Consider the following 21,224-nt stretch of genomic DNA (forward strand, 5'->3'; position numbering starts at 1 on the left):
AGCACCAAGGACAGCAGCACAGCCAGTTTGATCAGTAAACTCAGCTGTCAGAATGCTATAGACAGAGGTCACCATCAGCTGAAACAGGTCACCACACTCAGGGAAGAGGGATGTCAAGTTGGGGCAGCACTTGGATAGGCTGAGAAGTGTAAGATTGGATGAAGAATGACTAGGGCTGCTTAGAAAGCCCACACACGCCCTATTTATAGGGGATTGTGGAGGATTTGCCCTATCATGTGCAATAGATGCCAATAAATACAATAAATCCTTTTTGGGGCTGTTAGGAGACTAAAATTAGGAATTAATGCACTACAACTAAGTGGTAATCCATCAAATGAATTTGGTTGCCTAACAGATAGAGGATACTAACCCCTTGGAACCAATGGTATAGGCTCTGAGGGAAATTGCTTTGGTGAATAGGAAGATGCTCTAGAACACTAAGCTTTGTTCTTCATGGAGAGTGAGGATCTTTAGCTCTTGAAGCAACTTTGTTCTAATACCATGTAAAGAAACAATATCGCAAACACAGAAAACGTGAGGTGTATGACAGCAATAGAACATAATCTGTAGGTTGGATGACGATGGCTGCAGAAAATGCAGGTACCAACAGTGAAACTGCAGTTGTGTAGAGCTCAATGATGGCGGCAACACTCCATGATCAGCATGGGATCCAACAACTGCAGGGCGGCCTGATTTCCTGCAAAATACAGGTGTGGAACAGCTTCTAAACAAGTCAGCTGGCTGGAAAAGATGGTCACAGGTGGCCAGTATGACAACTCATGGCAGTGCACAACCCCCAAAACACAAGGCCGAACAAGTCATGGCAGGCTCAGCACAGCTGGACAGCAGGCTGAAGATGTCCTCCACTGATGGTGTTGTATCATTGAAGGCTGAGTGAGTGAAAAGTCAAAAATGATGAAAGCCCCAACAAACTCTATCTATAGAGAATTTGGTGCATTTGTCCTACTATTCAAAAATTTAGCCATTCGTTTTCTATTTAAAAACATTAATTGCTTTTTGGGGCTGTTTTAAGGAGACATAATTAGAAATTAATGCACAATATTTTATCATTAGTATAAACCTTAATATTAGTGTCTTAACAAGTGTCTCAATTCAATTGTCATTACACCCAAAAAGAATGAAGAACTATGCATCCGTGTTTGATTTTCACAACTAGATAGGCCACCATCAGCAACGGCTTTTCTTTACGCTAAATTGATAGAGTACTAGAGGATGTGGCTGGCCATGCTTTCTACATTTTCATGGACAGCTTTAGCAACTACAACCAAGTTGGCATACACCTAGATGACCATGCAAAGACTGCCTTTGTTGCACAAAGGCGTACCTTTAAATACAACAAGCTTGCTTTGACCTTAAGACGGCTCCAAGCACATTCCAATGGGACATGATGGTAATTTTCAAACCCTTCCTCAATGATTTTCTTTGTAGATTCTTGGATAATTTTTTTGTCTTCTCATGTGACAAGGAAATGACCCCATTTGAGACCCTAGGTTTACCTATTCAACAACTAAGTATTCAAGAGATGTAGAGAAACTAGGCTGCAACTTAATCCATGTGTCACTTCCCTAACTGACCTTGCTTGTGTGAAGAAAACTGCTAGGGTTTGCACTAAGGACACACACAGTGTACGACCACGACAGAAACACAAAGAGACAAACATAAACACAAACACAGAGGGCAAAACTCAAACCCTAAACGCAAAACTCAAAACTCAAACCCTAAATGCAAAACTCAAAACCCAAACACAGAAACTCAAACACAAACAAAAGAAGGGACAAAACTCTGAAGTGAATGAATGCTATAAATGAATGTAAGAGTGTACAGTGTGCTCAAGAGCAGAGCAATGTGGAAGTGTGACGTCCACCGAAGACGGATCCCAAGTCTATGACCACCAGTCGGAGTGTAGGAGTGCTGAATAGTGAATGGCAGCAGGCTGGTCACCAAAACGCAACAGTCTGGAGGCTGGAAACTAGTAAATGCAGCAGTGTACCGTTGATCAGAGGCTGGAAACTATGCACTGTCTGCTATAAACAACAGGCTGAAACAGTGTCTGATGTGGCTAGTGATGACTGGATGATCAGATCGTAGCAGATGATGATGTCGCCAGCAGCTGACGTCAGCATGGATGAAGGCGCCAGCAGCAGGAGCAAACCGGATGGAGTGGCAGTAGTCTCGAGGGCTGGACAGCCACGTGGGAGGAGGCTGATGGCTGAAATCTGCACATGGAGTGAGAAACCTACACAGACGGAATGAGGCTGAATGGGAGCAGCCTGTCTATTTATAGATGTGAAAGGGCGCCCCAAAAATTGGGGTTTCCACTGGACTCTCTCGAACCACTCCCCATTTTAGGGTTTTTACTCTAAAAGAGCATTTTTTAGTGTGTTTTGGGGCTATTTAAGAGACTAATCAGCAAGTAATGCATATTTTAGCTCAACAGTGTGTGTTTTGGGACTGTTTAAGAGGCTAATCAGCAAGTAATGCATATTTTAGCTCAACAGCTTGGACATATGGTTTCAGATAAAGGCCTCAACATTGATCCAAAATGAATCATCGCCATACTTAGGAATACCTAACCCAACATCAACTAAGGCAGGATTGTGACAATAGTGTGGCTTGGACTCCGTGGGCTCAATCTCATCAACCACCAAAAAAGGGTAATAAATACCTTTTGGTCACTACTAACTTTGCTACTATGTGGACCAAAGCACTTCCTTCCAAGGACATTAGCCCACCAACAATCACTACCTTGCTCTATGGAGATATGCTAGGATTTGCAAAAGAAAACATTGAGTATACAACCACGATTGAAACACAGAGAACTCAAACACAAATGTGAGAACACAAAACACGATGAAACCAACCTTCCTTCTTGGATAGGGTGGTAAATAACCTAATTAAGTACTAATTACAGCAAGCATAAAATTCACATAAACTGAAAATGCACACTTTGCCACTTTAATCTTGGACATTGGACGCCTTGTTGGCCCCAAACTTGTATTGCAAATGGAAGGAGTACAATTGAGATCCTTTGATCTCCTCCGCTAATCCAAGTGTCTCTTGCTGTCAAAACCAACTAACAAGCCTCGAAACCAATTTGCCCCTTGGTTTGCTTGGGGATTGGCCTTTACCCTTTTCCTTTAAAGATAAATTCAGCCCCAAATCTGATATTGGCTAGCTGGCCTCTTGAACCTCCCTCAAATTCCTCAATTTCAGCTATTGAAATTCAAGTCCTAGGCCCTCAATTCTGAGCATACATCCCGAGGCCGCTATCAAAACCCTAATTTGTGCTGTAAATTAAGGTTTATAGCAAAGACTAATTGAAATCTCTTTCTCCAATGGCTCAAACTACTTGAAAATGCTAAGATAACTTAAGAGATGGCTAGGGGAAACAACCATGGAAACTATCACCTACAGCTTAGGACCACCAAAAAGATTGCTACCACCTCCTATATCCTGTCATCTGCACTAGAATGACCTTAGGCTACTCTTACCTGCTCCTAGAGGGATCAAAACTACTCTCACATGCTATCGGATTAATCCCTGGTGGCTGCAAATCATATCAACAGCATCTCTTTGCTCTCTAACAGCCTCCTCGTCTCTCCAATGACTGGAATAGACTCCATTAACCCCTAAAAATATTTTTTCCACTTGCATAGACAATTTTTGCTAAGAGGCAGCCTTCTAATCCCATTTTCCAGCATCATCCAACTTATTAAATTAATTTGCAAATTATTAATTCTAGTACTTAAAATTTTAATTTCACCAGTCAATAATTAAATTGGCTAGACCAATTTGTCTTCCAAGTATCCTTGAGCAGTTATTGACCCTTAGACCGGTATTAATTAATTAATTAATGCCTAGTCTCCAATGTCACCACTGACATTAATGGCCAATAAATTGGTCTTGACCCAAGTGTGACAATGGGTATCACCTAGTACCTGAGAGGCATAACTTATTATGACTATTGCCTTTGGCACCAACTAATATCTCAGGGTCCTAGGGACCACACTATAAAATAATTCACTTACACCCCACATGTGCAAGTGACATTAGCACATTTGCTTAACTTTTAATCAAATGCTAAGCAAAGCAATAAAATTTCATGTCCTTGTGATACACAAAACACAAAAGCACAAATAGAGAAGAAAAAGAACTCTTGAGTAAATGAATGAATGTTGTAAACGAAGGAAAGAGTGTTCATGATGCTCAAGGGCAAAGCTGTCCAATAACCGATGGCTCTCATGGGAGCAGACCGAGGAAGCAGTCAAAGTGTGAGGTCCATCAGAGACCGACGATCCCAAGTGTTATAACCACCAATCGGAGCTGAGAAGATGTTGAAAGTGGAAGGGCAGCAAGCTCAAAACCAAAACATAGCAGTCTCTAGGGCTTGAACTAGTAAACACAGTATGTAACTGCCTGAAGATGATAGGAGCCGATCACAGGAGGTTGTAGAAAGCTGGCCAACAGCAAAGGAAGGTATAAAAAATACCGACCAGGCTTGCACTTCAGTAAATCCAAGCTACAATATGCACTAGATGTGGCCAGGGACAGCACGCTTGTGAAGAGGGGTAAAAGCTGGTTCCCGACAGCTGGAATCAGTAGGCAGCTACAGTGGACAAGGCACCAAGGGCTGTTGATGATGTGGCAGCAATCGTAATGGGCTAGACAACCCCTCGAGGAAGATCTAATGGCTAAAACCTACAACACAAGGAATCCGCTGAATGGTGACTAGCCTATCTATTTATAGATGAGTGGACCCTCCCAGATTAGGGTTTGTCTTATGAGACATAATCACTCTCTACGACCATGCACCATTTAATGAAACTTTGGGTAATTACCATGCTCTAGAGCTACTTTAAAGAGCTAATCAATTTGTCATGTATTTTTTAGTTGAACATCCCCTCTCAGGCCCAAAACTAAAACCAAAAAGGTATTGCAAGCATAGCTCAAGTTCATGATCATCCAAATTGTGTCCCACCCCAAAGCAACTAGGACATCGGACAAAGGGTGCATGTCCGCTGCCCAGTGGCCTACCAAGACTTTAGAGACAATGGTTATCTTACATTAGGAGCCCAAAAGGTCATCCCAAAGAGACCAAGGCATTAGACAAAGCATGCTCATCAGCTGTCAAGTGGCCTATTAGAACTTGCAAAGGCAGATGGAACCACTGGAGACATTGTTTGTAGCCTATCAAGTATTGTATCCCACGAGAGAATAAAAGGGATGGATAGCTTCAATCACATCACAAAACAAACAAGCTATCCTGACCACCTCTACGTGTCAATGACAAAGGAAAAGGGTGAAGAAGTATGGAGATGCGATAATAAGGTGGTAAAAGAACCAGCCAAAGATTTACATTTATCAAATGGCCTACAGTGGAAATAGCTTAGAATCCGTTGAGGGGTGCCCTGCACAATGAGATGCATAGAGTATCGCTACATGATGAGAATGAGCACGTAGCAGGTGCCACTTGGACACTATCCCTTGTGGAGAAATTGTTCACTTGCCCAAGTGTCTTTTACAAAGATAAGTATGATCACAAAATGAAAAGGATAGGTAAAACAGGGAAGGGAGACCGATGTTAAAGAAAATGTTGAAACCTGTAAATAGCAATAAAGGGTAGAAACCCCCTCTCAACCATGGATGTCAATCTCAAAGAAGGAGAACCCGATGTCGGTCTTCATGTGGTACCAAGAACCATGATGAAGAATGAAGCTAATGATAACAGTAGACCTAACACCCTTAGCTAGAATAGCCAAAGGGGAATCAACCATCTTAGTATACCAAACATGCCTAAACTCGATCTTAAGAGAGGGCTCTTATGCTAACCAAGTGGTATACACAAGCTCAAACCTCAACCTCGAGAGATGGCTCCAATGCTAGTCAAGAATCACCAAGATAGCAGTCCACCATACAAATGGATCAAATGGACGAAGGAAGACAAGACCTAACACTAACAACTGGATGTCTATCTACACTTTGCAGTCTACGCTTTTCTATTCTAAGCCAAATATAATCATCAACTTTGAAATTCATGGCTTGTCTTTTCTTGTTGGCTTGTTTGGTATATGATTGTTGGGCTTTAGCAATCATATCCTTTACTTCATCAAAAATAGTGTTATGCATAACAGCAATATCATCAGCACTCTGAATTCTATTAGACAAAGATGCAACAGGTGTAGATAATCTATATCCATAAATAACTTCAAAATGCGCTTTCTTTGTAGATGTGTGCGGTGTATTATTGTAAGCAAACTGTAATAAATGTAAATGAGTATCCCATGTCTGAGGTTTAGAGATAGTGTATACACGTAAAAGATCTAAAATAGTGCTATTTGTGGCTTCTGTTTGTCCATTTGTTTCTGGATGAAATGCAGATGAGAAATCAATCTTTGTGCCTAGATTTGCAAATAGTGTAATCCAAAAATTATTACAAAATCTAGAATCTCTATTTGAAATAATCACTTTCGGCAATCCATGGTTAGTAAAAACAGTTTTCAAAAATAATTGTGCTGCTTGTGATGCTGTTAAAGTTTTCTTACATGCAATGAAATATGCTTGCTTACTAAATCTATCTACAATTGTCCAAATCATGTCATGGTTAGATTTAGTATTTGGTAAACCAGTAATGAAATCCATAGATATATGTTCCCAAGGTTTAGATGGAATAGATAAAGGCATTAATAATCCATACTGTTTACCATGATGTCTCTTTATTCTTTGACAAATCAAACATTCAGAAACAAAATTAGATACATCTGCATCCATATGCGGCCAATAAAAATCTTCAGTTAACATGCGTAATGTAGAAATGATACCTCTATGACCTTGATATGGGGGACAATGAATTTCATTCAAAACAAAAGATCGGAATGGAATAGTAACACACAGTCTCTTTTCAAAGAACATGAATCCATCATTATATAACAATGAATCAACAGGAATGAAATTATTTTGAACTAATTTTTGCCAATCAGAATGAAAAGTAATATCCTGGTGATATGTGTCTTTCATAGCAATCAAAGAATCAAAAGATATGATAGAAATGTTATGAATTGCAGGTCTTCTACTCAATGCATCGGCAACTACATTTTCTTTTCCAGGTTAGTATTGAATGATAGGATGGAAACTTTGAATGAATGAAGCCCATTTGATATGACGGTCAGAAATTTGGGGTTGGCTAAGTAGATGTCTAATGCTTTGCTGGTCGGTCTTTATCATGAATTCTGAACCAATTAAATAATGCTTCCATTGTTTTAATGCTTGTACAACTGCTAAGAGTTCCTTGTCATAAGTGGAATATTTAAGCTCAGAAGGTTTCAGCTTAGAACTAGAATATGCTATTGGATGGTTGTCTTGCATTAATACGGCTCCTATTCCTGATCCGCTAGCATCGGTCACAACTAAAAAGAATGGTCTGTTAAAGTCAGGCAATTGTAGAACAGGGGCATTGGTTAATGCACGTTTGAGTAAGTCAAAGGATTTCTGCTGATTTTCAGTCCATTGATAAACAATGCCTTTCTTAAGAAGTTTGGTCAATGGTAAAGCAAGTAATGAGAAATTACGTACAAACTTCCTATAAAAACTAGTAAGACCAAGGAATGAGCGTAATTCATGTACATTTTTAGGAACAGGCCAATGCAATATTGCGTCAATTTTCTTAGGATCAACTTTAATTCCTTCTTTTGATACAATATGATCTAGATATTCTATTTCTGTCTTAAAGAATTCACTCTTGTCAGGATTTGCAAACAATTGATTTTCTTTCAGTAATTGAAAAACTAATGATAAATGCTCATAATGCTCTTTTTCACTTTGACTGAACACTAAAATATCATCAAAGAAAACAATCACACAATACTGATATTTTAGAAAAATACGGTTCATCATTCTACTGAAAGTAGCAGGTGCATTAGTTAATCCGAATGGCATGACTAAGAATTCGTAATGGCCAAACTGTGTCCTGAATGCAGTCTTAAATATGTCGGATCTATCTAGCTTCACCTGATGATATCCAGACTTAAGGTCAATTTTACTAAATATAGAAGATCCTTGCAGTTTGTCCATAAGGTCATCAACTCTAGGTATAGAATACCTATTCTTTACAGTGATCTTGTTTAATGCTCGGTAGTCAATACACATACGATAAGTATTATTCTTTTTCTTGACTAAGAGCACAGGTGCACCGAATGGAGAACTGCTAGGTCGAATTAAGCCTCTATTTAGTAATTCTTCAACTTGATTCTAGATTTCTTTTTGCTCTATTTGATTGTGCCTATATAGGGCTTTGCAAGGTGGTTGTGTGCCAGGTATTAGATCAATCTTATGGTCTTCTGGACGTGATGGAGGTAAACCTGGTGGTAGGTCTTCTGCAAAACAGTCCTTAAAATATGCGAGAAATTCCTTATGCCTAGGGTGCATATGATTTTCCTTTGCATGCAATTCATTCACCCAAATGAGATATAATTTAGTATTCTTGCGTAGTGCACGTTTTGCTTGAGTATGCGAAAGCAGTGGAAAAATATGAGATGCATGCATACCAAATAATGTAATAGATTTTCCTTGAAAATTAATATTCATTGTATGTGTGGAATAATCTATATTGGGATTATGTTGGTGTCTCCATGGCATTCCTAGAATAATGTCACTTGACTGTAATGGGACAACTAAGAAATTTCTTCTTTCAATGTATGGACCAATTTGAATTTCTAAATCTTGAACTTCTTGTGTGCCATTGTACCTAGTGCCTAAAAATGCAGCTTTTATGCGATAGTGCGTAGGTACAGTATGCAATTTTAATTCCTTTACCAATTTTGCTGAAATAAAGTCATGGGTACTACCGTCATCATGCAATATAGTTCTTTCTTTTCCATGCACCATACATTTCATAGTCAACAATGAATGTAAAGTAGGCATACCTGGTAAAGTGTCGGAAGTAGTAGTAGGATCATCATCATCTTCAGTGAAATCCGGCATATCCTCATGCTCGTCTTCGTCCATAGCTCCAAGGTAGTTGATATGTGCTCGTGGCTTCTTTGAATGACAATTTGCTGCGAGATGCCCTGGCTGGTGACACTTGTAGCATACTATTGGCTTAGCTTTGGTCACATTATTTGCAATGGCTGGGAGTCTGGGTATATTTGGATTTGCTTGTGGAATAGGCTTAGAATTTGAATTGACAGTGGATGGTAATGCAGGTGGTTTAGGCCAATTCTTGCGGAAAGATGGTGATGAGAAACGACCTGGATTAAACCTTCTGAAATTGGAATTGAATTGTTTAGATCCATAATTACCGTTTGCTTGGAATGGCTGTGGTCGTCGATCTCTTCCGCGTAACTTATCTTCAGTGTCGTGAGCTAAGGAGATGGCGTCTTCAAGGGTAGCAGGCTTAAACATGTTCACTTCAGCGTAGTAATGTCCAAGAAGTCCAGACATATACTTCCGCTTATGTGTCGTCTCTGGTACGTCTTCAAGCATGCGTAGCTGTAGGAGTGCATTCCAAAAACGCTCTGTATACTGTGAAATAGGCTCACGATCTCGCTGTTGAAGTAAATCCCATTGCTTGATAGCCTTCTCATGAAATTGCGGTGGAAGGAAATTTTGCATGAACTTCTTCTTAAAATCTTCCCATGTAGCAGGACATTCTATGCTCTTGCGGACTACAGTCCACCAAAGTGATGCTCTGTCTATCAGATGATTGGTAACACACTTGATTTTATCTTTTTCGGGATAAGTTTCCTCATGGAAATAGTCATCAAACTGGCTAATGAATGATAAAACAGTCTTTCCTTCTCTTATGCCATTGAAAGTGCGAAACTTGAAACTTCGTTTACTTATCTTGGATTCCTTGCGAATGGTTTGTGCTTCAAGAGTGGCGTCGATGGTACGTCGAATCAAATCTTCAGCTTGAGATTCTTCTTTATCGGTGGACGCTCCTTGTAGCTTTGTCAATTGCACTTGCAAGGCTTGCCTAGCTCTTCGCTCTTCTTCCAATTGCAGCATGATAAGATCCAGCTTTTGTTCCATGGTAGGCTCGAGTAGGTCGTCTTCAGCCATAGGATCATCCATAAGTGGGGTAGTCATCCTGTAAAACTCAACAAACCTTTCTCACTCAAAATCAGTTAGCGGGATGAGCGTAGCTCAAATTTGGGGTTACAAGGCTATGTGTTTTTGGGTATTTCTTCTTCAATTTTCAGAAATTCTGCAATATTTCTGTCTCCGTTTGCTGAAAGTACTTCAACGAACTTGTAGATAGGTAGAACAGCTTGCTGCGAACAACTTTCCAGTTCAGAGTTTTTGCATACGAACAAATCTTCTATGAGTTTTAAGCACTAGTCAATTCTGATTTAGTCTGACTTGCAGAGTTGCAGACTTAGCAGACTTGCAGAGTTGTTGACTTGCTGGACTTAGGCCGACTTGCAAAACTTGCAGAACTTGATTAGAGTCGACTTACGGAACTTGACTTCAGAAGTGCGAGACCCAGAGTTTGCGAACTTGTCAGATCTGTGTAACTTGCAGAGAGTTGTGTGACTTAGCTTAATGAATTAAGCTTAAGCTTAATAAGCTTAGTGACTAAAGCTTATTAAGGGGGAAGAGTCGTCAGTAATCGGCGCAGATCGTGGAGTACAAAAATATGTGTTTGATGACGTCGCGCGAATTTCGGACATCCTCAGAGACCACGTCGAATAATCGTGAAGCTATTAAGCTTCTTGTTAAGCTTATAAGCTTAGTAATTAAGCTTTGAAAAAGATAAATTATAAATTTCCTCACTGTTTCTTCACGACTTGATGAAGGAGATGTATGAGTGGTCCTCCGCCTGTAGAGCTTGGTCCTTCGCGATCTGACAGTGGAAACAGAGGTTCTTGATCGCCAGAAGTCTGCCTGTATCGACGGTTCGCGACGAGATTGACTGTAGAGCCCGTTTGTTCCTGGAGCTCCGCCTTCGCCCAAGATTGGTAGCGATTGGAAGCTCTTGATCTCTGCTCCGCTCTGATACCACTGGTGCGCAGATCGGTCGCAGATAGCTCACGTGGTGAATCCCGGAAGGTCCCCAAGAACAAAGTACTCTACCTTTTTGCACAAAAACCCATGTAAAAGCATGCACGACAAGAGGCAAGAGACAAATTGGATTCAATCTCCCCCATGCCTTGTGTGAGCGCTTCACAAAGCATGTATTTTATGTATATTTCCAATCTTCATGCTCAATAATAGCCCAATTACAAAAATATGACAAGCTTTTTAGCTTTTGAGTTTGCTTTCTACAAAAATAGGAAAATAAAGCTAATGGACGGTGCCCATAGAGTCTAGCACGCCCAATCTCAATGTCCAAATAGAAATAACATATCCAGGCGCATAAGCGCATACAAAATAATAATAAATAATCGATGTCTCAATAGACATAACAAAATATAGGCGTGGCGCCTATCAAAATCTAGTCCAAGAGTCGAAAATCCGCTAGACTCCAATGCTTTCCTCCGCCACTGCTGCTATCTCTACACATCAACTGAAGCATTCACAATCGTTAGTAAAATAATACAATTAAACCGACAAAAGTGAATACCTAGCAGTCTTCAGCTACATAAATAAATCAACTGGTTAGAAATAAATCCTAACCTTAATTTATTACGAGTGCGCACTCTAAACTCATAAACGTTTATTAATTTAATATGCATTTTGCGGAATCACCCGCTATGGAATCACCCATGTACACACTAAATTAATGAAACGCCCGAAAAGGACAGGCGTCCCCATCAACTTCTCGCACAAAGAATCCTCTTTGTGTATGAGCCCCGGTCATCTAAGTTTACGGAATCCACCGTAAAACCTCACGGAATCCACCGTGGAATATGCCTCCTGGCATCAGATTGGCAGCATGCAAAAGAGGTGGTCAATATACTTGTGAAGAAACAAAGAAGAAGGGCCAAATTGCATGTTGCGTCACTACCTATCGCCTCTGGCAAGGTGAAGAAATCAGTAATTAAGCCACTTGTGCCGACAGTTGTACCTATTGCACCTACAATGAAAGAGGATGTGATGGATGAGTTAGTGAAAGGGATGTACGACCTAAAGTTGAAGGTTGAGAAGTCGGATTAATGTTGTGAAGGCTGTTCATGAGCTAAGAGTGAAGGTACAGAGAGTTGAGGGCAGTAGAGTGAGAGAGTGAGCACGACACTTGATGTTTAGTACAAAGACTTGTGTACCACATTTTAGGTTTTGAATATATAAAAAGTACAAAAGTGAAAGAGTGTGCTCACACCCGAACACGGTAAAAGGCACGGTACGCCTTTATTCCCAACAACCTCCCACCTAAAGGCAACGTGCCTAGAGGTAGAGGAACGATCACATAAGTCTATGTATGTACAAAGCTAAAAGACACATACTATCCAACCCCTGTCATCTGGTGGCAATAAGCAAACCGCTCCGCTGGAAGACCCTTCATTAGAAGGTTTGCAGGATTATCATCTATATGTACCTTGACAAGCTCAATGCCTTTGCTGTCAAGTACATCCGTAATAAAGTGATACTTTACCTGTATGTGCTTTGTCTTTGCGTGAAAGACAGGATTTCGTGCTAGTATGATAGCACTCTGGCTATCACAATGGAGGATAGAAACCTCTGTAATCCCAAGCTCTATCACTAGACGTAAAAGCGATAAAGCTTCTTTGCATGTCTCTGTGATAGCCACATATTCTGCCTTTGTAGTAGACAGTGCAACACACTTTTGCAATCTAGATATCCAAGAGACTACTCCTCCTATGAACATAAACACATAGCCTTAAGTAGACTTCATGTAGTCATGATAGCCAGCATAGTCTGCATCCGTGAAACCAATAACAAATGACTTCTACTTACCAAAGCAGATACACAAATCCTTTGTGCCCTCAAGGTATCTCATAATACCCTTCACTACTTCCCAATGCTTTTTGCCAAGATATGCCATGTATCTACTAACCACTCCCACCACAAATGCAATGTCAAGACATGTAGCAACCATAGCATACATCAAGCTACCAATAACTGAAGCATAGGGTATCTTGGCCATTTCAGCCTTTTCATCATCTAATGTAGGGCTATCATCTGCACTAAGTTTCACAAATGGAGGCAATGATACACTGATAGCTTTCCCCCCCTCCATATTGAAACGTTGCAAAACTTTGGTAATATACTCTTGCTGTGACAGATAAAGAAGACCCTTTGATCTGTCTCTGAGTATACGCATGCCAAGAATGTGATTTGCCTCACCAAGATCTTTCATATCAAAGCTATTGTGTAGACTCTGCTTGAAGGAGTCCAAGGCATAAACATCCTTGCCTGCAATTAGCATGTCATCCATATATAAAACCAAGAGAATAAGGTTGCCATTGGTATATAAGCATTGATCAACTTGAGAACGATGAAATCCCTAAGATTGCATAAATGTATCAAATTTGTGATACCATTCTCGTGGTGCCTGCTTCAGCCCATACAGACTTTTGTTGAGTTTACATACCATGTGTTCTTTTCCCTTTGGAACAAAACCATCACCCTACTGCATATAGATTTCCTCATGCAGATCACCATGTAAGAAGGCGGTTTTTACACCCATCTATATGAGTTCCATGTCCTCGGATGCAACCAAGCCCAAGATGGTTCGCAAAGTAGTCATTTTGACTACAAGAGAAAAGTTTTCATCAAAATCAATTCCATGTTCTTGCTTGCACCCTTTAGCAACCAAGCGTGCCTTACACTTGGACAAAGAATCAAAGGTGACTTTCATTTTGTAAACCCATTCGCAGGGTAGCACTTTTTGCCCTTTTATCCATCTTTGAGATAGCATTGCTTTTTACCATTTCTTACTATCCTGTCTGTCCATTGTTTCCTGGAAGCATAACAGTTCACCACAATCTGTTAACATGACATAATCAGCCACATAGTTTACTCATCTATAACCCATTTCACCTTCATCACCATATCCTAGGAAAATACATTTACAAGACTTTGGCTCAAGTTTGCTGCATTCTTCATTGCATATGTGCACAAATGCCTCACAGCCAAACACTTTCAAGTGTACATACGAAGGTGGCTTGCCCGACCACACTTCATGAAACTCCCCCCCCCTCCCCAAAGACCTATTTGGTGATCGATTAATCAAGTATACTGCTGTCATAACAACCTCTGCCTAAAACCATGAGGTAAAGCAACAAGTGACAACATGGTACGGACCTTGTCTTGAATGGTCCTATTCATATGCTCTACAACACCATTTTGGGGTGGATTATGAGGAACAGTAAGCTCCCTTTTAATCCCTTTGCTATCACAAAAGTCTCGAAAGGCTTTGGACACATATTCCCCACCATTGTCAGAGTGAAGACATTTTAACGTCTTGCTAGTCTAATTTTTAGCAAGTGCCAGGAATTTTTTAAATTTATCCAAGGCCTTGTCTTTGCGACGGATTGGATAAACCCAAACTTCACGTGTGGCATCATCAACAAAGGTAATGAAATACTTCTTCCCCCCTAGAGATAATCCTAGCATTTGACATGCATCTAAATGTACTAACTCTAAGGGTGAAGACTTTAGAGAAAGAGATTTTTTGTGTGACGTTTGAGCATGTTTACCATAAATACAATGATCACACTGTTCAAAATCAACATACCACAAGGACAGTAAATAACCCAAACGAGAGAGCACTTTCATTCCAAATTGACTCATGCGTCCCAACTGGCTATGCCATAAAGAAACACTTGGCTGCTTAGTTATGGCAACAACATGGTCACACACACTAGATGCATGCAAAGGATACAGAGTATCACTTTTGGAACCCTTGGCAACAATGCTGGAGCCCTCACATATTTTCCATTTGCTATCCCCAAAGGTAGTGTGTTAGCCTTCGTCATCTACTTGCCCTATGCTTATCAAACTCTTCTTGAGCTGAGGTACATGTCTCACATTGTGCAAAACAAACATAGGGCCATGCTGGAATTCCAATTTCACACTGTCAACGCCTACAATTTAACATACATAGTTATCCCCCAAGTGGACAACACCATGTGCAACACCATTGTAGTCAGAGAACCACTCGTGATGGGGTGTAACACGAAAGGGCGCACTTGAATCAAGTATCCAAGTGTGAATAGCATCCTCAGAATCTGCAATCAATGCATGCGTATCCAAAGAAGAAGCTAGAAGTATATCTCCATCACTGTCATTATCATGAGTGACTACATTAACCTCTTCTATTTTCACATTGCTCTTTTTGACAGGCTAGCTGTCCTTACTTTTAGCTTTGTTGGCTTCATTGTTTTTGTTTTTGCCCTTCTCTTTCTTCAGCTGAAAGCAATCCCTTTTGTTGTGCCTCTTTTTGCCACAATGATGGCACTCCACATTCTTTCCACAAGATTTGTTGCGTGCTCTATTTTCAGAACTGCTCTTATGCTGAAATCTGTCTCTAGTGTGTAATGCATTTGAAGACTTGTTTGCTGAGTTATTATACCTATTGAGTTCTTCTATCAGCAAAGAACTCTCCACATTAGAGTATAAAAGCTAAGCATTCGAATTACTCAAAGTTGTCCTAAAAGTATCGCAACTTTTAGGTAGATCGCATAACAAGAAGTTAGCTTTGAATTCTTCATCAATATGAAAATCCAAAGCAATCAGCTAACTGAAGGTTCACTTAAACTCATTCAAATGTACAAACATAGCTGAACCCTCTATCTTGCAAAAGTCCATCAGTTTTTTCAGTCAATAAACCTTGCTAGCTGCACTTTTCTGAGCATACAATTCTTCAAGCCTTTGCCACGTTGCATATGCTGAATTCAACTTCTCAATGTTGAATAGCAAGTTGTCTGACACTTAGAGCTCAATTGTAGAGCGAGCAAGCTCATCCAAGTCATCCCACTCGTCTTGTTCCACGTCTACTGGTTTGATTCCCTTTGTTTTGATGCGCTTTACATGTTTCTTCTGCACCAAGACATTATAGCATTGCTTCTGCCAAATTGCAAAATTATGGGCACCCTCAACCTTCTTAAAGTGCAGAAGATTATTGGTGTCAGTGTTTCCAGCCATAATTTGCAGTCCCAAATTGACTAACCAGTCACCAAAGACAAGCCCAAATATGACACAAGTGACCACAGTGCACAAGAGTACCAACCAGCAATGAAAATCCCAAGATTGCAGAAATTTCAGATCTGCAAATGAATTTTCAGAATTAAAAAATGTCATTTGCTACACTCCTCAAGCAATTTCTGACACAATTAGAGACTAAGCTACAATTACATGTGAAATCCCCAAAATTTCACTGCAATTTCTGCTCCAAAAGGCATTGCCGAGCAGAAATTTGACAATTTGGGTCAAAAGCCCCAAATTTTTAGAGGATAATCCATTCAAATTGCATCAATTCAAGTACCCAAGTGCATATACCAGGCAATTCTTGCAGAAATTGATGAAATTCTGCAAAAGTCCCAAATTACCTCGGGTCTAAATGCACAAATTTCACTGAAATTGAAGAAATTTCACTAAAATGTGAAAAATCCCCAGAATTCTACGGGTAATTGTGCACTGATTTCGCAATTTCTGAGTCAAATTGTCCACTTCGGCATTAAAGTCCCCAAATCCGAGAAAAGCCCCAATTTTCCAAGAGCATATATGCACAGATTTGTATTCTCTACTTGTACGCGCAAACATCCAGCAAAGAAGGGAGATGAAACTTTTTTTTAAAAAGAAATTCCAAAAAAAAAAATTGTTGACTCTAGAGCGAATTTGATTCGTGACTTGCTGGTCACGGATTTCACACCCGTCCTACATATGCCTATAACCCGTCTCGTCTGGTCGTAGCTCATCCTGCCCGCTGTGTGCCTGCAACCCGTTTCGTCTGGTCGCAGCTCGTTATGTCGCCTGTCTTCGCCTAGTTCTATCTGCACGCGAGCCTAGTTATGTTTGCACAGGTTGTATGCAGGTCGTGCTAAGGCTGGTCACTCCAACCTATCGCCTATCGACTGCCTCTCCTGCACCTACCGAACACTGACAACTGGTGCCTAAAGCTCCTGCTTGTCACCTGTCACGCAGCCTAACGACTGTCACTGGCTTCAAGAAGCGTGCACAACCTGTGTGTTCTAATACCAGTTTGTTGTGAGGGTTGTTCGTGACCTGAGAGTGAAGGTGCAAAGAGTTGAGGGTAGTAGAGTGAGAGAGTGAACACAACACTTTATGTTTGGTACAAAGACTTGTGTACCACATTTTAGGTTTTGAATATATATACATTTTAGGTTTTGAATATATATAAAGTACAAAAGTGAAAGGGTACGTTCACACCCAAACACGATAAAAGGCACGGTGAGCCTTTATTCCCAACAATTAAAAGAGATGGGATGCAACCCCTAGGCCTCGTCAAGAGAGCCTTGTTCATCATTGTATATAGTGTGACAGTCCTCAACATGAGAGGCAAGATTGTGACATGTACTGTGATACATTAGAGAGGGATTTAATCTTTTGGAAGGATGGCAAAATTCATGCAAAAGAAACGCGTCTTCCTCTTACTCTAAAATTTGAAAAAGGAGAGATGCAAAAACTATTAGATGATATGGGTGCTAAAATGCACATGCAACAGTACATGATGCCACGTTTGGATTGCAAATAGAGAAAGTCCCTGCGAATGTTATGGCTAGTAAGACAACTAGGATAAAGTCTTATCCAATGTATGCAATTGAGAAGGGCAAAATATCAAGGAGTGAATTAACTAATGTGAATGCTATGGCTGGTAAGCTAGAATGTAGTCTCATCAAATGCATGTGATTGAGAAGGACAAAATATCAAGGAGTGAATTAACTAATGCATGTACAAGCATTCATGAAATGACAAGATGGGACTCACCGGTTGATTCCTTCTCAATGTATGCTTATTTGGCTAAGTTGCAAAACACACATGTAATTGTGGAGAATAATAGAAATAGGGGTGAAGACACTACACGGACTTCAAAAATAGTGACAAGTAGAAACCTGAGGCCTAAGGCTTCAATTCAATGTACTCCTAAGCATGTAATGAAGAATGTATATCAAGAAAAGAAACTCGATGGAAAGAAAAAGGGTAAACAACTGGGTTAGAAGCTGTAATCTTATATTGAGACTACGATGGATATAAAGAAAAATGCTCGAAGATCATATTCTCAATAGCAGGGTGGAATTTACTCTTGGGGAGGTACTTGGTATTGCAAAGCGTGAGTTCCATAATGAAATTAGAAGTTTCTTAGTGATCCAACAAATGTTGTGGTACAGATGGAAGAAGAGCTCGATTTACAAGGTATAATGGCTGATTATGGGAAAAATGCATGTGCTGTTTTGGAAAGGACTGTTATAAATGAGCTGGCTGAAGGTAAAAATGCTGGTTTTTTGGCTGAAAATTCAGTTATTTTATATGATAGTAAAGCATGGCCGGTTGATATTAATCATGGTTGGCGAATGCGGGCAGCAAACAACTCTTCCAGAGATCTTTATGCAGCATTTCCAAATGTGAAGATAACCATTGGTGATGTACAAGAGGAGCGGCATTTTTTTGTGCAGGGCGGTTCTTCTTATCCAGTGATTTTGGAGCAACCATATATCACAGCTATTCATACGGAGATGAAAGTGTTGAATGACAGATCGGCTTATGCTAGAGTCAAAAGCAAAGATTGAAAAAGGGTGGTTCAATTCCTCACTATATATGTTAATCACCCAAGAAATAGAGATAGGTTTAAGGGTTATTCATTGCCTCCAAATGTGAAGGAATTTAAGAAACCGAGTTTTCAATAAGCAGTACTATAATGTGAGGCTATAGTAGTGTTAATTGGAGAAAACTCTCACCTCCTAGTGTGGGAAACGATGCATTTTCTGCTGGTTTTACCGAATTTGTAACAAACAATTCTCAATGTTTTAGGAAAATGGATTCCATGTACAAGGCTAAAAGAGTATACATATGTAAAGCTGAAAAAGTATGGTCTACTGATTGCAAATGAGGCCATTTCAAGCCTATATGAAGGGCTAGTTTTTGTAGACACTATGGTTGAAATTTTAGTAGTGGTAAATACTGAAAATATGGCTGAAAATAATGTACTACACGTTTGTTGTTTAGACATGTTCCAAGTCATAGAAGAGTTTGCTCACCACGAAGGTTTATGGCTGAAAGAATGAGTTGATGCGATTGTGGAAACAAAATACAATACTATTAAAAAAAGGTCAAGCCGATTGCCATGCCGTTGCCACCTGACAATGATGGGATGTATAAGTTAGTGTCCAAAAAGCCAAGTTTGAGAGATCCGAACAATATTGGGCATAAGTTTCCTAGTAAAACACTAAAAGAGCTGAAAATTGGTTGCAATGTGTCTCTTTTGCCTACAAAAAGGGAATTTTTTAAGCGGATATTATTCAGACATGGGAAGGATTTTGCATCTCAACCAGCTGAAATAAGTTGTCTGAATCCGAATGTAATGGCTCTGATGGTAATATTTACCATTTCACATGTTCGATGGAATTTGGGGCCAATTCCTGTGCCACGAGCTTATTTGTCTAAACTAATGGAGTTATTAAATGAGAAGACACGGATAAAGATTTTGGAGCCATCATTAGCACCGTACTCACATAGATGGTTTATTGTGCCCAAGAAGAATTGTGCATTGAGATTTATCCAATACATGCAACCAATCAATAAAATGACAATTAGAAATATTGATGTGGGTCTTGTGGTCAATGAGTTTGTTGAGGCATTCGTTGGTAGAGTGATTTATTCTTTAGGGGATTTATACTTAGGGTATAACCAATTCCAGTTGTTGGAACTGGAGAGTAGGGATATCACTACCATGAAGACACCCTTGGGATTGGTATGGATGCGTATTCTTTCTTAGGGTGCAACAAACTCTATGGCATGTATAATGAATGCAACGAACAAGGTCTTAAGGGATTATCTACCACAGTTAACTATGTCATTCTTAGATGATGTACAAATAAAGGGTTGTACACAGGATGAGTAGATTGAAGAGCTAAATGAGCATGGTTGCAAAGAGTTTGTTACAAGTCATATAACCAACTCTAAAAAGATTTTGGTTCGCTTAGAGAAAGTGCATTTGACCCTTTCACGCCAAGAGTCTATATTTGAAGTTGAAAAGGTATTGATTGTGGGCAATATGTATGAGCCTTATAGCAAGAAGCCTTCACCAACTGAGGTAAATAGGATTGAAAGGATGCAAGATACATGTTCCAACATTTCAAAGGTCTAGATACCACATTTTGCACATGTGGTTGATGATTTTTTTCAGTTATTACCGAAGAGACAGAAATTCTAGTGGAATAGAAAGCACACTAAAGCCATGAGGAAACTAAAGAAATTACCAAAGTCTACACCGACATTGAGAAAAGCTAATTATTCAAAGGAAAAGTCTATTATCATTACAAATGAACGCTAGTCCAATTAGTACTAGATGGGCGATTGGCCAAGATGAAGAAAGACCCCTTTACAAATAAACGCTAGTCCAATTAGTACTAGATGGGCAATTGGCCAAGATGAAGAAAGACCCCTCAAAGCTAGGATATAGAAGAAAGACCCCTCAAAGCCATCGTCAATCTATCCTTCACCCAGTCAAAGTTCTTCTAGCTACCCTTAAGCTCTTTGCCTATTGATCCGGGTTTTTTACAACCCGGATTATTACCACAAAATTTTGGCCAAAGCCCCTATTAAGAGCTTACCATATCACTTTGGGTTTACTCTTCAAGCACTAGGTATACTACATTGCTTCTCGATTACGATAACTCTAGCAAATGGGGGAAACAAGTTCTTAGAAGGCATGTCAATGTAAAGGGTCAAAGGGATGGTTATCTTAGTGAAGATGAAAATGGATTACACCTAGGAGTTGAGTGAATGCATAGATTTTTCAAAGGACTAGCCTCCACCTACACATGGGCTCCGTCTGCATCACTAAGATTTGGAATCTATCACCATCATTAGAGGACACCTCACCCTAGCACACAAGTCAATATCCACATCATGGTGCCATTTGGATCTTGCACAAAAGCTTACAAGCATGGACCCCTTTTGTCACATGCTTATATGTATTTATATACATATGGGGGACTAAAGTCAAAGCAACTTTTAGAAGCCGTTTTTTATAATCTCAATAACTCCCAAGAAAAAGCGAATTTCAAGAAAATTCTCGCGAAGCCCGATCGGTTTCGACCTGGTCTACAAAGTTACAGAAGAAA

General features: G+C 39.9%; 1 protein-coding gene across 7 annotated transcripts in view; it reads right to left on the minus strand.

Moving 5' to 3' along the window:
• The window catches only part of LOC148025588 (uncharacterized), a 141,875-nt gene that overhangs the window by 61,976 nt on the left and 58,675 nt on the right, over positions 1-21,224 (minus strand). For 2 of the 7 annotated variants that reach the window (XR_015693124.1, XM_087692799.1), the window contains exon 1: positions 8,940-11,408. The exons of 3 other annotated variants lie outside the window; for them this stretch is intronic. Coding sequence is in view for 2 of the 4 variants with exons in the window: in XM_087692799.1 (XP_087548925.1) it covers positions 8,940-10,104 (1,165 nt within the window). In the remaining 2 variants the exon portion in view is untranslated. Of the gene's footprint in view, positions 1-8,939; positions 11,409-21,224 lie in introns of those variants that run through there. 2 more of the 7 variants (XR_015693125.1, XM_087692801.1) reach the window with 2 other exon arrangements.

Source organism: Lygodium microphyllum, chromosome 14 (genome assembly GCF_053477565.2).
Source record: "Lygodium microphyllum isolate KBCC chromosome 14, Lygodium_microphyllum_v1.1.10, whole genome shotgun sequence".
In the NCBI taxonomy this organism is placed as follows: Eukaryota; Viridiplantae; Streptophyta; class Polypodiopsida; order Schizaeales; family Lygodiaceae; genus Lygodium; species Lygodium microphyllum.